Source organism: Cardiocondyla obscurior, linkage group LG12, assembly GCF_019399895.1.
Source record: "Cardiocondyla obscurior isolate alpha-2009 linkage group LG12, Cobs3.1, whole genome shotgun sequence".
NCBI classification, from domain to species: Eukaryota; Metazoa; Arthropoda; class Insecta; order Hymenoptera; family Formicidae; genus Cardiocondyla; species Cardiocondyla obscurior.
In genome coordinates, this window is record NC_091875.1 from 6085922 (window position 1) to 6110012 (window position 24091).

Here is a 24091-nt window from a genome sequence, read left to right on the forward strand (position 1 = left end):
CGAGCCGATCTCGAGATGACTACCGCGGTGGCGGGATTCGACGTAAGACTCACATTAATGCAATCTCCCGGCGGTATTCAGACGTTCCAGATGCATGCGATAGTTTTCGATTTCACGTGGAACAGCGCGCGCCGCGGAGGACACGCGCTGATATTCGTCTGACCTGAAATGCCTATCTAACACGCGATCTTATTTTCGCGAGTGCGTTGCAATATCTCGCGAATCTCACCACGAGCGACAAAAATCGTGCGGAAACACCTCGGCTTGAAATTTTTCGGAGGAAGGAGAAGGAAAGCTACACTTTCGTAGACCAACCGGTCTCGCAAATAATACTGAAAACGTCTCTACTTTATGTTCACGGATTTACGACGCGCTAAAAAAAAAAAAAAAAAAAAAAAGAAAAAGAACACGAGCCGCCGTCGAAGAAGAGAAGACGGAATCGGGCCGCCTTATCTTTTTCGGACTTGTACACACGCAGTTCAAATATTTATTGCGATACAACACGGGGAAAAGTGCCGAGGTCGCATGAAACGCGCCCTGTTCCGCGCTCATAATGGAGTTCCTGTGTACGAACCGGTATCTAGTTCCCATGCCGATTGCTAGGAAATCTACGTAAATTTAGACCGCGGTTGAGGTGTCGCGTGTTAGCACGTGCCGCGCGAAATCGCCCGATGAATCTTACGCGTACGGGGCGTGTATTAATACGGCGCGAGCGAGCTCGATCCTCGGCGAATGCAGGGAAACCCGATGCGACGGCAGACGCCGAGGTGACGTCCAAATCTTCCGCAAAGTCTCAAAGTAACGATCGACGACGGTTCGACTCGGAGACGAGGCGCGGAAAGATTGAATCTTCGGTTCTCCGTACCGCGGAAGAAATGTAACCGCGCCTGAAATTCGTGCCAATGGACCACGCGCGATGCTGTCTGAGCTGCGACCGAAAAGAAATCGAGACCCGCGGTCGCACCCGCAGCCGCATTCTCCGCAGCGGCGATAAATCACCGTCCCGGCGGGGTCAATCCGACGACTTTTTTTTTTTCGCGGGTTCAAGGACTAACGTCAGGGACGCGGCACTATTTTCGGTACGGCCGCAACGTGCACATGCACAATTGCGTGGGCTGCATGTGCAACGTTACAGTGCGGTCGGCCTGGTGTGGGAGCGGCATCCGGTCGCAGCTGCGTGCAGGAAACTGTTAAAAACTCTCCTACCCCGCCGTCTCGCGCGTCCTCTTTCTCTTCGTCCGCCTTTCGCGCTCGTCGTCTACAACTTACTCCCTTTTCGACTCCCTCACCCCCTTTTTTTTTTTTTCCTCTTTTTTTTTCCGCGCTCTCGGGCTTTTCGCGCGACAGCGCAGCTCGAACTCTAGCGTGCGAAGAAATCGTTAATCGCGCCCGAGCGGTGTGTGGCGTGCGCCGCACATCGGCGTCCGATACGCGGCCACAATGTGCGAGACGTACACCCGCGGCTTTTTAATTTACTTTTACTCAGGCGGGTCGATAATCTTCCTCGACAACGGCGCGCCTCCTCGCGAGTAACATGTACGAGATATACGACACGAAACATTTTGCCGCGGAACGCTGCGCGGACACGCGAAAGCGAGAGGATGATCCCTTTGCTACGGCGCGCCCGAGTCCTGCGCGACTTTAACGTCACGGAATAGATCTTCGCGCGCGGAATTGCACCGGTCGCCAGAAGCCCCGGCCGGTGGATTTATCACGAGCGCGGCCGCCTGCGCCGCGTGTTATAAATGCATACGTTCGCATCGGCGGACGTTCGACAATTTACGGTCGAGTCGGCCAACAACGAGCGGAATTTATAATGGTGAATTTACGATCTCGGGCTCGCTCTCGCGTGCGAGGAGCGGACCGAGCGACGAGCCGAGCCGGGCCGCATCGGATCGGTAGATGCAGCTTCGCGGTGCAGCGGCGCGCCGAGATGCGCCTAGAGGCACGGAGGTCGCGGTGGCGGGAAACTGGTTTTCAGTTTCGGAAGAGCGCGCGAATTGTCAGACGGTGACGTCACCCTTGTAATGGGCCTCCCGTCGGAGACCCCGAGATGACGATAATTGCGGCTGAAAAATCGCCCCGTCTTCTCCCTCGAGAGCGATCGTTATCGTCCACGGCGACGATTAACCCGGCGGCGAGAAAAGGACCGTAAGGCGCGATTGGCCCCGCCGTGTCCGCGACGAATCGGTTCGTCACCGCGCGATATCGACGTCGCGACGCAATCTGCGAGAGGATTACGGCCGTGTAACGTTCGGAATCGGTTAATTAACGCCACGTTCGCGGTGCTTGCGACATCAGATTTCACGCTGACGCGTACTCGAAGGAGGGGAACCGGGAGGAGAGGCGGAGTGCCGGAGTAATTATCAGAGAGGGAAACGCGCGATTAGAGATAATAGACTTGACACGTGAGCTGTGCGATCGATGATTCTTCTTCCCTGCCTGCGTCCGTGCTCGCGCGTGACGGCGCGAGTTCTAGAATATCTCTGCAAGAATCACGTCCCGGTAACGTTATCTTGTGAGACGCGGATGCTAAGCGGACGTGCATCGGCATTGTTTATCAGACATCCGTCGTCGAAATTCGCTGAATCGCGTGTCCGCGCGATGAGTAACTAGCCGATACGACGCCGGGGATGTTACCGCGATTCAGCGTAACGCGAAAAGGAGAACGACTTCTTCGTTGGGTCCACTCGAGCGTCTTGTACCAAGATCAACCGGATGTCGTCTCTCCGCGATCCCTCGAAGCCGATTCGGGATTGATTTTTGTTTCTCTTAGCGCCTTGGTACTCGATGAAGAAAGAAAAAAAAATTTGACCCGAAATTCGGCAAAGAGAACGAAGCGCGATGCGCGGCTTTTCGTTTATACGACGTAACGTAAACCGCGCGTGTCCGAGTATTCGCTTAATTCACCGCTCCTCCATACACGGCGGCTTTCGCGTTGGTCTAAAGTTAGCGCGGAATGACGAACGTTCGTGCACTTTTCTATTACTCATTTGAGGCTGCTGCACGGGCTCAATGTCACGCTGCGAATGGCACGGGGAGAAAAAAAAAAAAAGAAAGAAAAGAAAAAAAAAGAAAAAAGAAATATTCCGTGGAGTGGATTAAACGCACCGAATCGTTCCTCTGGCAGTCAGCCGTGAGTTCGGACACGAAGACACGACGCGGTCAATTAGGGCGACGTTAATTATCAATTACGACCCTATATAGTCGCCGTTGTTATCGCTGTAAGATTACGCGATCGATGTTCTTTAGGTTTTATACGTATTAATCTCAAAAACGCACATAAAGTAATAGCAAAAAAAAAAAAAAATTATTACATGAAACAATTCGAGTAAAATTTCAAGATAACTCGCCGAGATGTCTTCGCCTGGAAAATGTTTTAATGCGACGAGTTACTTAAGGATAAACCAGCGATTTCGAGCGTATCGACGCTCCGGCGCTTATCGCACAATTATCGAGGGTTATTAATCCCCGGCAGATAAGGCGCGCTCGCTTATCCGCCAACGCGATACACGGCGCCTAGTTCGCACAATAGCTCTCAATCTTGACGAGTACCGATTGTTCCCGTTTCTCCTTTTTCTCCTTTAGCGGCTTTCCTCGCGGTTCCTATATCGTCGCGGTCGCTCTCGAACAAACGGAAGAGCGAGCGGAATGGGCGGACGGCTTTAAAAGCCCGGCTCTCTCGCGGGAAACAAAACGCGGCGGGACGAGGCGGCGGCTTGAGCGGGAAACGGGGAGAGAAAGAAGAAAAAAAAAAGAAATTCATGCTTTTAATGCCTCGATCCGCTAATGGACTGGTTCCGCGGCGACGATGGCGGCTCTGCCCACGAATTGACGCTAATTTATCATGCGAGCTTCAGCGCGTATTATGTATAAGCCGCGCGCGCTCGCGTATCGCGGCCGGTCCTATTAAACGAGACCCGTCTAAGTTGGAATTAATTGGAGTATTACATTTCAATTCCTTAATGGAGCGCAGGCGAAGCGCATTCGGCTTTCAGCGTGTGTCGGGAGCCCCGGGCTCGTTAACGCGCTAAATATCAACGGCACTGATGAACGGGTCATCTATTTACGAGCGCCGCCTCGTATCTGCGCGCCCGACTTATCTCTGCAATCCACTTTCATTATCATCGTCGAATTTATTGCCGGAGGTACCATTATCTAGCACCGCGCGGCACGGGCGACACACGGTATGCAGCGGCACGGTGCAGTTGAACGGTTTATCGCCGTTTTCAAGGTTGCCGACGCTTCTTCTCGCGGCATAAATATTCATCCTCCTCCCACGTCCAAGAATAGTTTCGCAACACGCGCATGTCACCGGCCGTCGCTGATAATGACGGGGCCGCTGCCGCCGCGAGGCTCCGAGGTATCGCGTTGCGCGCAACGGGACTCCGAATTCGTGATAACGCAATCAGCGACGCGATACGCGAGAGTTCGGGCGAAAATGGGGACGCGCTTCTTCGCGAAAATCTCGCCTTTGTCCGCGACAGTCATGAACGTTGCGGCATCGACGCTCGGTGTTTTTTTTTTTTTTTTTTTTTTTTTTACATATGAATTTTAAGGCCGTGATCACAAATGGACTTCTCGCGAGTTCTGCAATTTCGCGGTGCTATCGAGTTTCCGTTCACGCACGTGTGGATGTGCACACGTCGCGAAAACTGTGAGCGTCGTCGATTTTCGCGCCGCGGCTCCGGCCTTGGTTCCGAAAACGCTCTCGCGTTTGGGAAAATTCGCGCGGGTACACCCGCGGTTTTGAAAGACGACGCAGATAATAGCCTCGGAGTCATCGTTGGTGTAGGTCGGACCGCCTTTCTCTCTCCGTCTCTCTCTTTCCTCCCGATGAATATTTAAAGACTGGCCGAAAGCGGCAGGGGCCAGCTTCGCCGAGCGGATGCTGCGGTCGGGTTCTACTTTTTCCGCGGAACCGTCCATTCCCGCCGCGAGCGAGCGCACGTGAAATTTACGGGATACAGATGCGCGCACGTGTATGCGTGCTGTTTTCGTACGTTGCTCCGCCGTGTTTGCGTCTGGTCAAGGTGCCTCGACACCGCCGGGACATATATAGGTATGCGCCTCCGCGCGGTTACGTGCGTGTGCACGAGAATGCGCGCGTGTGCGCATAATACATACCGCCGCACTGGCCTTGTGACCACTCTCGTGTCCTCGTCCCACCCTCTCTGCATGCGCCGATACGCTTCAAGTCGCGTTTACGACCGACAACGCTCGCGCTCGTGTGTAATTACTTAATGCGCGGTCTCGGTCCCGGCTCGCTCGGGGAATGAGTACCGCGTCGTCGCGAGGAAATTTAATTGGCGACTCCAGCCCGCCGTACTGAATCATTCCCGCCGCGGCCGTTATTCCCTACGTGGAAACCCAGCGCGGACTCCCGCGTGCTTTTCCCGCGACTCCGCTGATCGTCAAGTCGAGCGTGCCGTTGCGTAATTCCACGCGCGAAGCGCACCTGCGCGCATTGTCCCCCTCGACAGCTGATACGAACGACTTTCGGCATATATGTGTTGTTAAAAATTTATCTATTAACAATGTTTTCGTATAATGGCCTGCTGAGGCAGAGATAAAGATAGCGAGCTCTCGAAGTTTGCAATATTACGAGCTACGCATTACGCGTTAAACTCGAGTGCGAAACTCGTCGCGCGTAGCGATCGCGACGCGTTCTCCATCTCGCGTGCAGCGCTCACTTCCTCGGAGCATCGCGGATTTGTCGACGACCTTCGGTCCGTCACTTTGCCGGCCGGCCGGTCGACCGGTTGCGTAATTAATCCAGCGAAGTTTAATAAACGAGAGTGATGAGTAGCGTGCGAGCGAAGACGGCGACGACGACGACGACCCGGCACTCGAAATAGAAATCAGTCGCGAGAGGAGCGAGAGCTACGACCTCGATGTATAACTCATCTCCCGCACGCGCGCAGGCAAGTCGCTGACGCACGCAGAGAGCGAATGCACCGAGATCATCGCTCGCGCGTGTATACGCAATGACGGCGGCGGCGATCGCCCGCGAGATTGTTAGAGGAAAACTTCCTGGAGTCGAGGCGAATCGCCTCTCGTTACCTCCTGCCGTAATCGGGACGACAAAGGGGAAAAACACGCGCGCAGAGGCAGAGAGATAAACGAGATGCGCGTTCGAGAGAAGCGGGACCACCGTTCGCCAGCTCGTTTGGCCCCGCGAGCGCTCGAAAAGGATGACGGAATTCTTCCCCGGATCGTGACGCGTGCGTCTCGCGAGCGACGTCCGCTTCTACGGCGATTTATCTGAATTTTTTTTTATCTCGCAATAAACGGAGCGCGAATTGGCCGGCTGAATCCAATACTCGCGGTAGTATCGGGCGGAGGTGGGATCCCCGTTGCTATTTCGATCCGCGGGTCGTTATCGCGAATTACCAAGCGCCCGAGGAATAATTCCAGCGCGAACTCTCCACGGTCTCGGATCGACCGCATAAATCATTTTGTGGGTCACCGGAGCGACCACGTGGTGGCCCCGTTCCACCGGCCTCTCCTGATCAAACGCGCTCTCGCTCCTTCTCGGTCCACGAACTCTCCCGACGGCATATAATGCGCATCGCCTGCTCGCTGGCCGTTGCATCGGCCTAAAAATAATCGCCGACGCGATGTTTGCCGTCTTAGAAATAAAAAAAGGAAATCTATATTATCCGAGTATATATCGTTAACCGAATGGAGCCTTCGCTAAGATCGGATTTAATCTTTATGAATTTTTTCTTAATATTTTTTAAACGATGACGTATACGTATAATGCGAATTAAATCATGGCGTGATGATTATATCACATCTAATAATTTTTACGCAATAAAACGCCGGTTTTCGCGCAATTTATTGAATATGCGGAATATTACACTTGCTAATTACAGCTATCTGAACTTTCTCTGTATTCGTTAAAAGAAAAAAAAAAAAAAAAAGTTGCCGTCGTGAATATTGATTAGTGACTATTGACGCTTTCTTGGCGGTCATCTCTGATGCAGTGTTTTACTGCCATAAATCCCAATCTGTCTGTCTGCTGCGCATTTGTCGGTTAGTGATGCGCTTCCGAGCGAGCGGGTCAGCGGAATGGATCAGAGAGAAACCGAGATAGAAGGAGGGAGGGAGAGAGCGTAAAGCGAGAAAGATAGAGAATGACGGAATGACGTCAGACATGCAATTACCGATGCACTTGACGCGTCCTCAACAGCGAAATCGTCTGAACGGACGCTCATTGCTCTCGCCACCTTCTATAAAGCCCATTTTAAACGATATACAAATCTACGGCGAAACTAAAAAGTTGGAAAGCCCAAAATCATTGAAGCTCTTACAAGGAATTCACAAGGAGGGGAAAAAAAAAAATTAAAATCGCAAAACCATGATAAATATTTAACAAACTTTATTAACATTTATCTTTGAAGGCGAGATTTTTCCAAATGATTCAGGTTTTTTTTATTCGAAATAAAAATTCGGGCGGGAATGATCGCGAGGATAAAATTAGCGAGATCTCTGGATCACAGCTCGGCATACGGTATTGCGAATAGTGAAATTCCGCTCTGAATTTCGTCTCCGAATTACGGATCCAGACGGGTCTAACACCGTCTCCCTCCTTTGTCGTCTCGTGAACATTCGTCAACATCCCGTCCCCCCGACGGTCGGTCTGGAGTCGATTAAAATGTCGTTTGTCTTCCTGGACGTTTCACCCAGACTCCCACGGTCCCGGAGAAAACGTGAGCCGAGGTGCGAGGTCCAGGGAGGCTATCGCCAGGCAATAATAGGCCGCCCGAGCCTCAACGTAGAAAGTGAAAAACACCCGCAATGGCCAGACAAGGTCGTTGAAGGGAGACGAGACTCGCTCGGTCGACGCTAGACGATTACTGATTGAGGATTGTACAATAATAGGCGCGAAGGCGTCGCTTCGCGCTTGATAAAGCGACGATTTCAGATAGCCGGCGATTAATCTCTGCCGCCAACGTTTATATACATATAATATAAAGCAACGTAGCGCGATTAGCAATTTGCGCGATTGGCGGTGCAAAGTATTAATAAGCGCTGTATTAATAACATCGGCACAAGACGTTACTGATGAATTTTCTACCTTTATTCTTTGTGTCTACGCCGCGAAGTTTCTAAATCGCTTGATACCTGAAAGGATTGTTACTAATAAGGAACAAGGATTCTCCATGGAGAGATTTTCTTTTTCTTTTTTTTTTTCTCTCTCTCTCCTCGCTAAACCATCCATCACTTCGCCGCCGTTAAAGGGAATAAGCGCCGGGCGTAAAAATGGATTGGTTTTTTGTGCCGCGGAGAAAAAAGGACCTTTCTCCCCGCAGGGAGAATGAATCTACGTAAAGGGTGGAAGACGGCCGATAAGCACTTGAGGGAGTCGCACGGCAGAAAATGTATCGCAAGGATCAATACTCGTAATTCGAAAAGACTTTCGTCCCGATATCGGCGACACAATGGACGTGAAATTAGCGTCGATCTCGATGGGAGTGCGCGCTCCCGTTTCATTCATTCTCGGGGAAACGTTTGCATTGCCGCCGCGCGACTTTGTTGTAAACTCGTTTATTCGGGCAATCAGCGCCGGTGAAATAGGCACCCAATAAAAAAAAAAAAAAAAAAAAAAAAACTCAATACAAACGTCGGCGTGACCGCGCTTCTCAGTCGCGTGAAACCGCCAGGTCCTTTTATGTAGAAGACCACTTTCGCAGATCCCCTCGCTGGGTTTTTGCTCCCTCGGGCATTTGTTTCCATCGACTCTCACTTTCGTGGGGTTTCTGCGGCGTTACGGACGAATCCCGCCAGACATTTAAAGCCGTAAATGTCACGCGGGTCTGGAAGAATTTGCCAGACTTGTAAATCTATAATTTCACCTCTATATATTCGCCGAATTTACAAATACCCGAACGGCTCGGATTCGCGCCGGTGGTGAGACCTCGTGTAATCAGCGAATCCGCCAAGCGTGACATTTTCAACGGACACTCCCTGGGTAATAACGAGTATCTGTACGAATATTAGACAGCCTTATAATTTTTGCTTTTCCTTCAATTAAATAGATATTGAATTTCGTCGATTATGCGTCGTGTTACTGCGCCTTAATACCGGTGATATTAACGTCACGTAAAGTGCAACTCTTCTTCGTCGCGCGGCGGGAAGAAAGAATTTACATTCACGCGATGCCAATGAAAGAGAACTCCCTTCGACGGAATTCTCGGGTACCTAATAAAAGTAGGTGTGCACAGGACAGACAAATTCAATGCACCAAAATTAAAATAAGTGCTTTCGCACTTCTGGCACTTGGTGCGCTTGAGATTGCGTAATTTTGCTCGATCTTCGAGGACCGTTCTGCTTATGTCTCTCTCACTCTCTATCTTTCTGTCTCTCTCTCTCTTTCTTATAGCAAACTTAATTCTCGATCTGTTCAATCGCAAATTCCGCGATTCAGATCTCGGGTTCGCACATCCCGTAACTGTAAATCGCCGGTAGCGTTCGTTATCGAAAGGCGCCGTCGTCCTCGCGCGAGAGGAATGCCGAAGGACGCGGAAGATGCGGAAAAAGGCGCCTGACTGCTGATCTTCGCCCTTTCACCGCTTTTAGAAAGGATACCTGCCGCGAAGCGCCGATCGCATAATAAATGCGCTTCTCACGCAACACCGGGAATTACCTGCAATTTCCAACGAAGGCGTTTCTCTCTCTTTATCGCGTGCGATCGCTCGTCACGTCTTCAGACTTGGAAACGGAAGAGCGACGCCGAATACAGAAATATAAATATGAATATCGAAATTAATGGAGCGCGAAGTGAAATTTTGATGAACTAAGATTTCATTAATTTTATTTTTTTTTTTCTGTTCCAGGGCTAAGTTTGGACAACAGCAATATGTCGATGTCGTCGGTGGGGCCGCAGAGTCCTCTCGACATGAAGCCCGACACGGCTCTTATCAATCCGGGAAACTTTAGCCCATCAGGTCCCAACAGTCCAGGGTAAATATTCCCGCAAGTAATTTAATTTAGTTTCAACGATGATTAACGAAAATGTTTAATGATAAAGAAGCGAAGCTCAATTTTGATCGAACGATCTCGATACGAAGAATTCTCTCTTGATTCTTTTTTTACATTAAAAGAAAAATTTATTCCTAAGATTCTGCACACCTTCGGGCGGTGTAATTAATAATAAGACGATCTGAAACGCGTGTCGAAGACGTGCATGCTGGTCGTAGATCTCATAGACGATCGTTCTTTGCTTTGCATGTAAAGACCCTTCAATGCTGGTTGTCACAGCAACCTCTTGAGTACATCGCCCAGCGGCCAGAGCAAAACGGTCACGCCTTATCCGCCTAATCACCCCTTGTCGGGCAGCAAGCATCTGTGTTCGATCTGCGGCGACCGTGCGAGCGGCAAGCACTACGGCGTTTACAGGTAAGTTTTATCATTTTTCGTATCGTTGCGCGGACGAAAACTCGTCGGGTGCGGCCGAGACTTCTCGGCCGATCGTATACTCCGGCAATCTTTCCGCTCGCTGGGGTCTTTCATTTACGAACGATAGACTTTCGAAAAGGGTTTCGTGGGACAATTCCGCGCTATCCGTCGCGGCGTATTCGCTCGAGGTTGCGCGCGTTCATGGAAAGCACCGCGCTCGATAAAACTCTAACGAGGCAAGACTCCTCCTCCCGTGCCTCCTCGCAACACATTTGTCATGCAAATTTGATCCTTGACGCGCGGCGATTTTATTCAAGAAATACACACGCGCGCGCGCGGTTAATCGGCGTTTCGATTGCGGCCGAGTCTCTCTCCTTTGCGGCGACTTCAATAAGAGCGAGCAAACTCGTTTGAATATCCCCTTGTGCATCCCACGGCGCGTCGCCTCGCGACGGCCGACTGCGAAAAATAATTACCGCCGCGTTTCTCGAAGAAGGAAGCGCGAAATAACGAATAAAAGCTTCGCGGTTTATCCCTCGAGGAAACGAAGAAGCGGCGAGTGGCGAGAGAGAAGGAGGCGCGCTTATGAATATCAATTCGCATCGCCGTCGCTTTCTCGGTGCAGTTCAAGGTTCCTTGGGATTCGCTTGATAATCCTGACCCTCGTTAACGGCGAGAATAATCCGTTCGCCGACGGTTTCCACTAAGACTACAATGATAATAAGTAGCCGTTTGTTATGCGCCACCGTGTCACCTATATAGAGCCGCGAGATAAGCGCACCGCCGATAAGCGCTTTGTTTTTTTCAATTATCGCCGTACCCTTCGACCCAACGCTCGCGCAAAAATAATGCGCCGACCACTCGCAAATTAAATCGAAGCTGGGCCGAGCTCGGCGAAATTTTCACCGGCATTTCCCACAGGCAAAACGGCGCGGTGTTTCGAGCAAGGTCGGCGGGGCAACCATCGACCTTCCCTCAATTATTGAACGCTCGATAAGTCTCGAGGCTGTCTCGTATCTTTGCCCAAGGGATTTGCGGCGTTAATTTTCTTCGACGGGGCGAAACGACGTGTTACGCGTGTTACTCTCTGCGAAATCGCGATCGCATTTAATAACCCCGAAGATTTCCCGCCCGAGCGGTCGAGAACGCCCGGGATTTTGCGGGTTTTCGAATGTAGGTTGTCGCGTCGCTCCGATTACCGATACAGCGGGGGCACCGCCTCGGATTATTTATACCGGATTACGCGACGTGGTTGAAACAAATATTTCGGAAGTTCTCGGGTACTCAATACTTGCTGTGCAAAAGGATTTCTCGGCTCTCGCGTTACGATACGCTCGTCGGATATCCGATACTGAGCTTCGACTCGCGCGACGCATCCTCGGGTTGTTAAAACGGAAGCGTTAATCGTTCTTTCTTTTTTCTCTCACGCGCATATGTAAAAGAAGAAAAAAAAGGAAAAAAAAAAAGAGTGTTAATTGCAAATGTGGCTTGGCCGTTTGCATAATCGGCGGCGGTGCGTCGAACTGTCGTCGTCGGAATAATAAAAATGTCGACGAACCATACGCGACACGTAACGCGAGGCAGTTCCTCGACGCGCGCGAGGCGAGGAAACACGATAGTGGGTAAAAGAAGAGCCTCCGCCCCGCCGCGAAGGAACGGGTCCGCGTATCGTCTTTCGTGTTGCAGCTGCAACAGGTCCGGTCGCGGCGAACCGCTGCATTGCGTGCGCCTCCGCGAAAACGCAACTCTGAAAAGGAAGAAACATCTGCGACGACTTTTGTGCGACCGTCGTCGGTTGCGTTACAACGCCGGCGTTCCTCGTCAACGAGCACATTTGTCGACCTTCGTAATTACCCCGGGGAGCTCGCAACGAAACGGACTAATGTATTTAACGTGTAACAGACGCGCGAATGAAATGAAAATTATCTCCTGCGACAACGTTGCGTTGATTCCGCGAAAGAAAAAGAAGAAAAAAAAAAATATAGCTAGGATTCTTTATTAAATGCATTTAAATTAATTTGAGCATTTAATTTGTAAGTTAAATTAAAAAAAGAACTTAGATCCTCAAGATTATTGTGGTCTCTTATTACAAACGATAATTAATCGTTGGCATCTTTGCCAGTTTTGTGTTTCTGCGTCAATACGAAATTTCAGATGCCGCGGTCGTGTACCTGAATGTTATTATAACATTAGGTCTCGTTAGCATTTTCCCCGGTGGCGGCTTTGCGAAACGGTTCTAGTACGAAAGTTTAGATTCCCGGAGTAACTTATCCAATTAAAACTTGTATCGACTTTCTAATTTAGCCGAGAGTTATCGCGGTGTAACGACGAAAGTGATGTCGCGAAGGAGACGAAGGGTCTCGTGGACCTTACGCTGGGATACCATATTCCAGGCTATAAATATCCACTTCGTATTTCGATCCCCCAACACGGCCGTCTGATAAAAGCAGTCGATCTACTTTTCAACGACTCGGGATCGGCGTAAAAAGGGCGTTGCCTGTCTGCAAACGACATTTTCCCTCCGAGTTGCGAAACAGTACACCCTTTTTATCTGATAACGTTCTCTCTTTCTCTCTCTTTCTGATTTCACACATTCAGGCAATCATCGTAAAATTCTCAAAAGTAATCCTCGCTTTGTTTTAATTTTATAAAAATTTTTTTCCAACTCAATTTCGTTTCTCTTCGTCCGATTTCGATCCATTGTATTACATTCATCGCGCGGGATGTACTTATACCTCAACTATTTCCTACATCCAAAACTGATATTTCAAATCTCTTTACGCCAGTATAAAAAAAAAAAAATAAAAAAAATTTACGTCGCGACGTTAACCCATTTCGATAAATAAGGTTTTATCGCGCGTTCGCTTATTCCTTTAATTATTACCGCCCGTGTATTAAGTAACGGCGGACGGGATTCCGCGATCGATCGAAATGCATCCACGACTGTCGCGAATTCCGCTCCAATTTCCGCGAATCGGCGAGCGACCTCGGGTGGTCCATTCTCGCCGCCAGAGCCGAGGTCGATCCGCTGGTCTTGCGGCTGATGCACGCCAGGCGTGCAGGGAATCCCGATGCACACAGCGGCCTACCTCGCCCCACTTTCTGCGCGTTATCTCCCTTCCTCCCGCTCTTTGCATCGCGATGATTGCACCGAGCTGCAGACCGGGCCGGCCGACGCTCGCGTTGCATCAGAGCCTCATCAACCTTGGACTTGCTGCCGCTGGCTCACGAGGTTAGAACGACTACCCACCCGTAGTTCCTACGAGCGGAGGGGGCTTCCTCTCTCCCTCTGCCCCTTCTTGTTGTATGTAGGCACTTTGCTCCAGTGGCGGCTAATTAACCCTTTAACCCAGTGCTGCTCGTTCCTCTTCGACCGACAAAATGCCTTCGAGATTGGCAAGAATAGTTCGCTGCATAACTTCCCTTTCTCGCGAAGACACACTTTGCTAACTTACATAATCAGCGATTAAGAATATAATCGCGAAATATATATCAACCGGCATTTAGCTCGAATTATATATCCGATCTGTAGCGAAAAAAAAGAAATTAAAATAAAATTTTAAGCGGTAACAATTAACAGCTAATTTACGCGTCGCGTCAATTTTTTTCGAGATAGGAATAATTTTTTGAGACGCGAGTGGAAGCTTGTATCTCAGGCGTCTGGATTAACGCTTCAGAAAGCGTTACAGGGGGATAGAAAATTCAAGCCACCAGCGGAGACGCTCGTCAGCGTATTTCCGAGGCTCTCTCCCTCGGGGGATCTTCTTACCGCCGCGAAAAACGACGCGAGGAGGCAAAGATCGGATCCTATCGCGGACTTGATGCGAAAAACAGCCAGACCGACCCAGGTAACCCAACCAGACGCGCGCAGGTATAAGCTTGCAGCGCGGGAACTTAATTAATATCTCATTAAAAATACCCGGGGCAATTTATGGCCATCGCGCGAGCGTAATTAACCGCGCTAGGGCGAGCGGGAGGGGAATTCGCTATCGCGATAAAAACTGGTCGCGCCTCCGACATTTCGCTAATGCGCCTCGCGTAATCGTCATGCGATCGATCGCAAATTGGCGCGCACAATACCGCGGGTAGACCGGGGAAGTAACGAGATATTCGCGCTTGCTCTTATTTTCACGTTCCTCTCGCACGTCCATTTCTTACGTATTAAACGCGCGACGGTCCGTAGGAATACGTGATACGGGCGAGAAAACGGCGTGTGCGCGCCGTTGTAAACGATCCCAATCGATACCGCAGCGAAATTTTCTACGTCTCGCAAGCGAGAACCAAGCGGATAAAAAAATGCAATGCTATTTATGCGAAAATTAGCTATTTTCCCGCGAGTCATTTGGACACGCAATCGATTTGCGCTAATTAACGCAAAGGGGTAAAATTTACAGATGTGTTTATCAGACTTTGTTCATCATTGCTTCACTATTGCTTTGCTCTTATTAACGTCAAGCAAGAAAGACCGCATTTTCTTTTTTTTCTTTTTTTTTTTCTTCCACTGAATTTTCCGCATTTGCGTAAAAAAATTGCAAGACGCACGCACCGCGCGCGACTCCCGCGTGCCGATGTTATTTGTGCATATGGCGTTGAAGGTCTCCTCGCGACGAAGAGGAGAAGAGCCGAGAGCGCGAATAAGACCGAGAGCGAGATATAGGCGTGACTAGAGCTCTACACGTGTCTCGTGTCATGAATATTTGTCTTTCGCATAAACTGCGCGAGAGATCAAACGTGCTGTCACGGTGGTCCAGAAATTGCATCACGTGTGCGCCGCCGTCGCCCACGCCAAAGAGATAGACGCAGCTCGCGATTGATGCAGCCGGCCCGCGCGGCCTATCGGAACGTCATCATCGTCCCGTCGTCGTTGGCATTAACGTCTCCCGCGCCGTTATCTCGGCGTTAACCCTGGGCAGGCTCGAGCCGCGAACGCGAACGGATCGTCATTACTCAGCGCGGGGCAAGCATAATTTTTCCTTCTTTCTGCGACCGCGGCACTTACATGGTGATTAAGGACACGGTTGTGTTGCAACGCACCTCCGAGCCGGCTGCTCGTAGTAATCGAGCCGCGAATTAGCGATCGCCGGTGGAAAAGCGCGGTGGAAACGGGTCGGCGAGCTAAATGGCACCCAGATGAACCCGCGCGATTTTCTCTCCCCCGTATTTATTTCACGCATTTCGAAACGAGCATTCCTCTCGCGCGGCTATATACTTCTCTTTTCCCTCACAAAATCCATGCGAGCAGTTTCGTTCGGACGGAACGTTCCCCGTCGCTGACGCTCACGGCAAATCCGCGAGATTAAAGCCGCCCGTTTGTCTTTTCGCGCAATGCGTTCCTTACGGCTCTTTTAGCGGCGTCGAATTAATTTTACAGGCGAGACTCCGGCTTCGCTCTTCGGTCGCCCAAACAAATCGCGCTCGTTTTTTTTTTCCTCGCAGGGAACGGAGAAAATTCGAACTTTATTCTCGAGCCGGTTTCCCAAAATTCAGCATGATTTTCGCCCGGTAAATGACAGCGAAATTTAATGCTGCTATTTGTTCCGCGCGCCGGGAGGATGTAGCGTTTTTTCGAAATATGTGGCGTCGTTTCGTTGTCACCAGTAAAAGAAAAAGAGCGCGCCGCTTACCCCCGGCGAGAGACCGCTGCTCCGCGTTTCCGCGGCGAAAATAAATTCTGACCGGCGGAATCCCGCCCGACCGCCCCGCTTTTCCGGATCGCCTCTCTCAACTCGGGACGATATCTGGAGACGTTCCAAAGACTTTAAAAACGACGACCCTGAGAGGAACGAGCCGTGTGACTCAGGAGAGTCCGTTGGCGATCGCGACAACGCGCCGCGATCGAAATATCGTTCGAAAAATGCAGCTTTCTCGGGCTGCGAAATATTACAAGCGTTCCATATAATGAGCCGCGTTATGTCTTTCGTAATGAAGATTACGTCGTTAGTCTCCGTTGACAAATCCCCAGAACCGATGTTTCCGCGCGTGGCATTGTTCCCGGCAGCTGCCGCGAGAAAGATGAAGAAAAAAAAAAAAAAAAAAAAAAAAAAGGAATTGCAGACAAGGCGTCGTAAACTCGAGACGCCTCGTGCCGATGCGTCCCTCAGGTCGAGAAAACTGATGAGAACATTGACGGAGAAGAGTGCCAACAAATCGCTCCGCGGAGTTAAGTCGTCGCCCCGTCGCGAAATACGAGAGACAGTCCGCCGTAATTTACCTCTCTCGAACAGACAACGCAATAATTATCCGATGACGCAACATTAAATCTCCAGTTGCTTCCTCGATTTTTAAAACTCGTCCGCGTTTCCCCGAATCAGATTCCGCTGCGAAAAATTCAACCGTGCCGATCCGGTTTTCGTGTTTATTGCGCAAAATTGAAAGGAACGCGAGGTACGAGCTCTCTCTCTCCCCCGTTAAAAATTTCATTGCCGACGCTGAAATATTTAACTCGGCGAAACGCCGCGGTAATAAAGCATAATGATTCGAGAATTTCCACTTTGGGAGACAAAATGGGAATGGAGTGTAATTGACTTATGATAAATGAATTTCCGTTTGTGCAGTGGAACAACTGCCAATTAGCCGATATTACAGAATGTAATAATGTTGTAAATGCCTTCGTTACCGCGCGATTAAAACGAGTTTACCACTTTCTTTTCCCCTCCCCGAATGGATAGAGCAGAAATAACATCGCAAACTCATCTTTCAGCTGCGAGGGGTGCAAGGGATTCTTCAAGAGGACCGTGCGCAAGGATCTGTCGTATGCCTGTCGCGAGGAGAAGTCCTGCATCATTGACAAGCGACAGAGAAACCGCTGCCAGTACTGCCGGTACCAGAAGTGCCTGGCCATGGGGATGAAGAGGGAGGCGGTGCAGGAGGAACGTCAGCGCACCAAGGAGCGGGATCAGAGCGAGGTGGAGAGCACGAGCAGCCTACACGCGGATATGCCGATCGAGCGTATTCTCGAGGCGGAGAAACGGGTCGAATGTAAGATAGAGCACCAGGGAAATTACGAGGTAAATATATTTGCTCCGTGACGAAGATATCACGCGCTCGGTACCGCCGGGAATGGAATTTCCTTGCTAATTCGCTTTTCCCCCGATCTACAGAATACGATGTCTCACCTCTGCAACACCTCGAATTATCAAATCTACCAGTTGATCGTATGGGCAAAGCATATCCCGCACTTTACGTCATTGCCAGTGGAGGATCAGGCGGTTTTGCTCAAAGCTGGCTGGAACGAGCTGCAAATAGCTGCCTTCTCCTACCGTTCTATCGAGATGAAGGACAGTATCATTCTTAGCTCGGGCACCACGGTGCATCGAAATTCGGTGCAACAGGCGAACGAGATCACGATATTCGATCGCGTGCTCTCGGAACTGGTGTCGAAAATGCGCGAGATGAAAATGGACAGGACCGAACTCGGGTGTCTTAGGTAATTGACGAGAATAATCTTTAATAGATCCGTCGTAGCGCTTGGACGATCTTATCTACTCGTCTGCCGATGTCTTTTATTTTTCTTCTCTTAATTCAACTTTTATATACTTATATATATTATATAAGAAATTAATTTAATCGGCTTACGATCTAATATCAATATTGTTTTTTTGATGTACAGAGCCATTATTCTTTTTAATCCTGACGTGAAAAACCTCAAGTCCGTCCAAGAGGTGAGCACGCTACGCGAGAAGATCTACGCCGCTCTAGAAGAATACACCCGTGTGAACTGTCCAAACGACCCCGGCAGATTTGCCAAATTGCTGCTTCGCCTGCCATCCATTCGTTCGATCGGTCTCAAGTGCCTGGAGCACATGTTCTTCTCCAAATTAATCGGCGAGGCGCCGGTCGAAGGCTTCCTCACAGAGGCGCTGGAGACACCGTCGGATCCTTAGGAGCAAAAGGTGTGCCGCGTTTTGGGGCACACCGACATGTAAAAAAACAAAAAAAAAACGTAATGAAAAGAACACGAGACGAAGAAATGGAAGAAGACGACGATAATGACGACGACGAAGACGACGACGACGACTACAATGACAATTACGATGAAAGAAGATAGGACCCGCATTCGAGTCGAGTTTCGCATTCGAGATGCAACGATTTCTGTACTACGCCGCCTTTTCCCGCATCGCAGTATGGACTATCCGTGTGTCGAGCGAGGTGGAATTTACTTACTTCTCCTTATCGCTACCCCTGTTTCCTCCTTTCCTTCTCTCCCATTTCTTCTCCTCGTCCTGTTATTTATGTTTTTGTTAGAGCTTAGCGACTCTTATGTCCAGCGTAAGGAGGCGGTCTCACTGACCGGCAACGTCACGCATGTACGAGAATGCGATGACATAAGTGCGTGCGTACGCGTCCTGCGTCTTTGTACAGCTTGTATACGCCTACATCTGAGCACAATACGAGCGCGGTAGACAGCTGCGTAATTCAGGTTTCGATGTTGTCGACGGATAATTAGTTAATTTCTCGGATCGGTTAAATTTGTTGTAATAATTAGTTAAATAAGTGCAAATGCAATCGATAGACATCTTTTTGGTTCACCCGGTGTAAGTGAAAGTTTGGCGATATTATTTTACGAAAGTGACATGGATAGATGGAGAATTATCTGTGTAAAATCTCGTTAATCACAATCGCTGCCTCTTTAGCCTGCGACATGTGTCGTGCCATCATCCGAGCGAAGATCGTGTCCAACGCGATATTTCGTGCCGATCGATCCTTGTTTCGGACAGACGTCGTGTCTTCGTCGGACCGCGCCTTTCACAGTCACAGAAGTTCCTAGAATTATTAAGGTTCTTTTTCTTTTGCACTTTGTTACTTTTCGGACTCTCTCTCTCCCTCTCTCTTTCTCTCTCTTTTTTTTTTTTTAATATCTTTCTCGTCTCTCTTCTCAACGTCACGAGTTGTTTCGATGATTCCGTTTTTGATGGCGGACGCTCGACGAAGACGCGGTCTGTGCTCGCGAGTTCTCAGACACCTTTACATTCCAACTCTGCCTCGATTCGGATCGTTACTTTAAAAAGCCACTATTTGCATATAGATATGTATACATACATACTTGCATCAACGCGTATCCCTTTACGCTCAGTACGCAAGTTTAACGATAATTTATTGTTTTGTATTTTAGAGTATAGGAAAGAAAACGAACTTACTAATTCATTATTAATTAAATTAAATATACACATGGTAGCCCCCTTTTTTATGCAGCATGTGTCCGTGATGGAATATCAGAAGTGCAACAATCTGACGTCAGAGCGTGCGAACGAAGTATTTACTTTCAAGGTGTTAGGGTTTCCGTTTATCTCTTTATTTTTTTTTTTATTTTTTTTAATTTTTTATTATTTCTTTTTTTTCGTTCTTTTTGGTAAAATGCACGCTCAGATATATACTCGGATCTTCTTCGTTAATCTTTAACATTTAGATTTAACGATATGACAAACTCTTACTACGCGTATACTTTACAATACTGGAATGCTGTCTTTTGTATCAGGTACAAATTCGACTTGGCAGCGAATAGAGTAGAGAGAGTATAGACAATTTCGTTTTCTCATAATTCACACTGGCAGTGAGATTTGTTTCCCCCCGGAAAAAAAATGTTTAACGCACGAAAGCAGATAAAAACAAAGATACAACAGCTTTCGAGATTTTGAAAAAAAAAAAGATGTTTGAAACGTATAATTATACTATAAAATTCTAGCATACGATAAGAATTAACTGATCGTGGACACAGGATTAAGATAGAACCTTCTCGTTGTTAGTAATTTACACAATTGCGTATCACATGACGTGAGCTGATGAATCCGACAAACTTGTAAATTATACAAAGCAGAGCATCTGCAAAAGTTTGCTCAGCGGTTTATTTTCTAAATTTAAATGTTATTAGATATATAAAGATATGTACAAAACGTATATTTATATATATACATGTATATATACATATTTTTCTCGAGACTGTTAATTACTATTCTATCTGTTAACTATTTCTACTTGAGAAATTGAATTAACGACATTGATTTATGTGATAGTCAAATTTTAATAGTTTAATGTCAGCGTTTCGTTGGCCCAGTTCTTTGTTTGGAAAAATTATTAGATGTGTAATATACGATATTGATTTATTCATTTTGCTAGATACGTTTATATTAGATTTATACGTATCGATATTTTTGTCGAATTATTAAAATCGATAATAACGCAATTATGTTGTAAAATGTGAGTGTTCGGATATAAAATTATTTTCTTTTTTATTTTTATGGCATTATTGTGGAATAACATTTCATTACTTTGCGAACAATGTACAAAATATTTGATCTTTCGGATTCTTTCAGCTCTAATCATTGATACGAATTACTCTACTACTCTAGAAATAGTAAGGGAATGATCATACTTACTTCAAATAATATAAATTATGATAATATTATTGTATATTATTAATCATATTTCTATTTTTGCGTGAATGCCTACGATTGTTAGTTGTTGGTTATTGTTATCTACTTGATGAGAGTTTTTAATGTTATGCGTACCGTGGGAAACAAAACACAATATTAAATTCATAATTTTTTTTATAACATGCTGGAGTTACTATTCATTTCAAGATGCCTGTTTTAGCATTTTTTAATTATTCAAGGAAGACGAGTTATATTTAATGGCGTACTAATGCGGATGCAGGAGTAGTGTCGAGAGTATGTAGATCAAACTTAATTTCCCATATATTTATGGTTCGAGTCATTTTTTTGATTTACTAATGTAAGAGCACAGATAAAAGAGCGAGATTCTATTACCTACCTTATCGTTTCATCGTACAATTGTTACTTCAATAACTTTTATTGACGAAGCACCTGACCAAAATTACCTCTGAACAGTCGCGCGACTAGCGATCACCTCTTCAAATTCCTCACAAAATATAAAACGATGCTTGTAAGTGACCATTAGGATTGGAGGGCGCGAATGAAGCTACCTGTGAATGAAGTTTCATATAAATATATAAATGTTAAAACGGAAATATATCTATACATATATATATAAATAATATATGAATATATATAAACCGAATTCTTTCACAAATGCAAATGCAACAACCTCAGTAGTGATCAGGAAAATAAAAAAAAAAGAAAAAAAAAAGAAAAAAAGAGTTAACAAAGATAAATGACAGATTAATGAGCTCTATGTCCTGCGATCAGATACATTATATAAGGTAAGAGGATTTACAAGAGTGGTCTTTGGAATGCCGTGATGTTTTACTAAAGCATAAATAACACCCTGAGCTTCTTTTGCGAAGCACCCGTTTGAGAAAAAGTGCTGGAATCGTGTTTGCGTGTGTGTGCGTGCGTGCGTGTAAGTGCGTATGGGTGCGCGCGCTTCTGCGTGTATCTGTGTACCGAGTATACTTTGATATAAACTTAAATGCTTTTTGCCATACTTCTTTGAAGTATCATTGAAATGGTACGATGCTCAAATCGTGTGTAGTAACAGTCTTGTCTAGTAACAGTTGTCCTAGAGTGGAAGAATTGGGTGCGCTGTGTAATCTTTCTGTACAATAGAACAGCAATGGATACTATATTTTACTTTTGTATCTATTGTATCTTTTTTGCTTTTATGTCTTGTACTTATGCAAACTCTAGACATACATTATTTTTGCATGCTCTTATTTTCTCTCTCTCTCTTTCTTCTTCTCTCTTTTTCTCTCTCTCTCTCTCTTAATTTTCTTTTTAATTAATATGATTTTAATTTGTGAAATCCTAGCTTCTTCTATCACCTCAATATTAAAAAAAAAAAAAGAAAAGATCATAGGAAAGAGCATCTTGATTTTTCTTTCTACGCACCCAATCTACATAGATCAGTACAAATAAGTTTAATAATAATAATAGTAATAAATAACAATAATAATGATAATAGTAATAATGGTACCGATAATGTTAATAATTATACCGTTTACTCTTATCAAGCGCGTAAGGTATACCCAACTTAACAAAAGAAATAGTAGCAGGTGTCCTACTAAAAGTACCGTACCTTTAACGAGCTAAGCTGTAAGCCAGTATGTTACATCTATGTATAAACGTCGTACAATTTACGTATGGGCAATCCTCTAATTAAGAAAGTCGATAAGTTAACTCTTGTATGACTGCCATTATGATCAAATATTATTTCGAATAATTATCGTAATACGACACTTCGCGCGGGGCCGACCGTTTCCTTCATCGTTTCCTCTGACCCGCGCGAAGATCAGAGAAGAACACACGTTTATATACACGAGATACAAAGAAAAATCCACACGACCGTTCGTTCATTATTTCGAATTAGATCTTTCTCTCGAGGCGTATCTAAATATCTCTTGAACGTTAAGGAAAAAGTAAAGAAAAAAAAAAATATATATAATTATTATTATAATAATAATATAATAAAGAGTTATAATAATCACTCCGATTGCACGGCCGATTGGACGCATCTCACGACCTGTAATTCTATGTCGATAAATGTTGAATGTAACATTCCACTTAACGGATAATCATCGCATACGAAAATGCCTATCGAACATCGCTTATTCTTTCTTTTTTTTTTTTTCTTCTTTTTTTTCGTGCGACATGAGAGGTCTCCGATACGATTCGCTCCGTTAATATATATATATTTTTTTTTCTTTCCTCGTGGAATCTTCGAAGCACCGCGATTCTGAATGTTTCCCACCTGCTTTCGTGGCGGGATGTGGCGTGTTGTACGATACTCTGTCGCGAATTGTTAATTTATTTTCACTGGCTTTAATAACCAACGACACTATATATGGTTGTGCTCCGTAGATAGCAAAGCAATATAGTTAATTGTACATATATGCACATGAGCGTATATATATCCACATATATATTTGTAATATATATTTCATATGTATTTTCTATGTGCATATATGTAAAGCGTGTATGTACGTCCCTCGGGAATTCATCTCTACCTTTTTAAGCTCTGTAAATTATGATTTCGTTCGTTCAACGGTAACGTTATCCCTGAATTTTTGCGCAGCATCCATTTGTAGATTACGAAAAGAAAAAGAAAAAAAAGAAAAAAATCTGTCTACATACTTATACTATATTTACCACTAAACTATTAAGGAATACGCTTTTGTAAATGTACACCTTTTTTCAAATATTACGGTACGGAACAAGTGCAAAGTATCACGTACGAAGGCGTCGAGTTCTCAGGTGAGGAGAGCGAATGTTTTAGAAAGAATAAGAGTAATATATTCACAACACAGAAAGCGAAAGATGAGGGTATATAAAATAATATGTAGAAACGTAAGAGAGAGAGAGAGAGAGAGAGAAAATTAAATAGAGATCCCGATATAGAAAAGACAAGCGAGAGAGAGAGAGAGAGAGAGAGAGAGAGAGAGAGAGAGAGAGAGAGAGAGGGAGGGAGAGAAAGAGAGAGAGACTGAGAGTAAGAGAGGATGAGAAATTGTTGAAGGCAAGAATGTGCAAAACGAGGGGAGTGATGCTATGAGTGTACTCGTACAACAGTAACAATCCCTGAGTAAAGAAATATAATGTACGGTTTCGCGCCAAGAGATAGATCGTCTATTCTGACTTATCTAAATATAATATTTTTATGAACTGAAAAAAAAAAAAGACTGTCCATATTTTTGTACCACTTACAGACCCGCCCTTGTAAATCTTTACTCACATTGTACAATTATTAACGAAGTTCAAATGAGTTAAATGACCGA

General features: G+C 46.5%; 1 protein-coding gene across 3 annotated transcripts in view; it reads left to right on the forward strand.

Annotated features, from left to right (window-relative positions):
- Usp (retinoid X receptor ultraspiracle) overlaps window positions 1-21945 on the forward strand; it is a 57678-nt gene extending 35733 nt beyond the window's left edge. For 2 of the 3 annotated variants that reach the window (XM_070664073.1, XM_070664072.1), the window contains exons 2-6: window positions 9843-9969; window positions 10267-10404; window positions 17105-17411; window positions 17505-17830; window positions 18014-21945. In XM_070664073.1, the coding sequence (XP_070520174.1) occupies window positions 9843-9969; window positions 10267-10404; window positions 17105-17411; window positions 17505-17830; window positions 18014-18287 (1172 nt within the window). In that variant the 3' untranslated portion in view covers window positions 18288-21945. Of the gene's footprint in view, window positions 1-9842; window positions 9970-10242; window positions 10405-17104; window positions 17412-17504; window positions 17831-18013 lie in introns of all 3 variants that reach the window. The other variant, XM_070664071.1, reaches the window with a different exon arrangement.
- Window positions 21946-24091: the final 2146 nt, after the last annotated feature.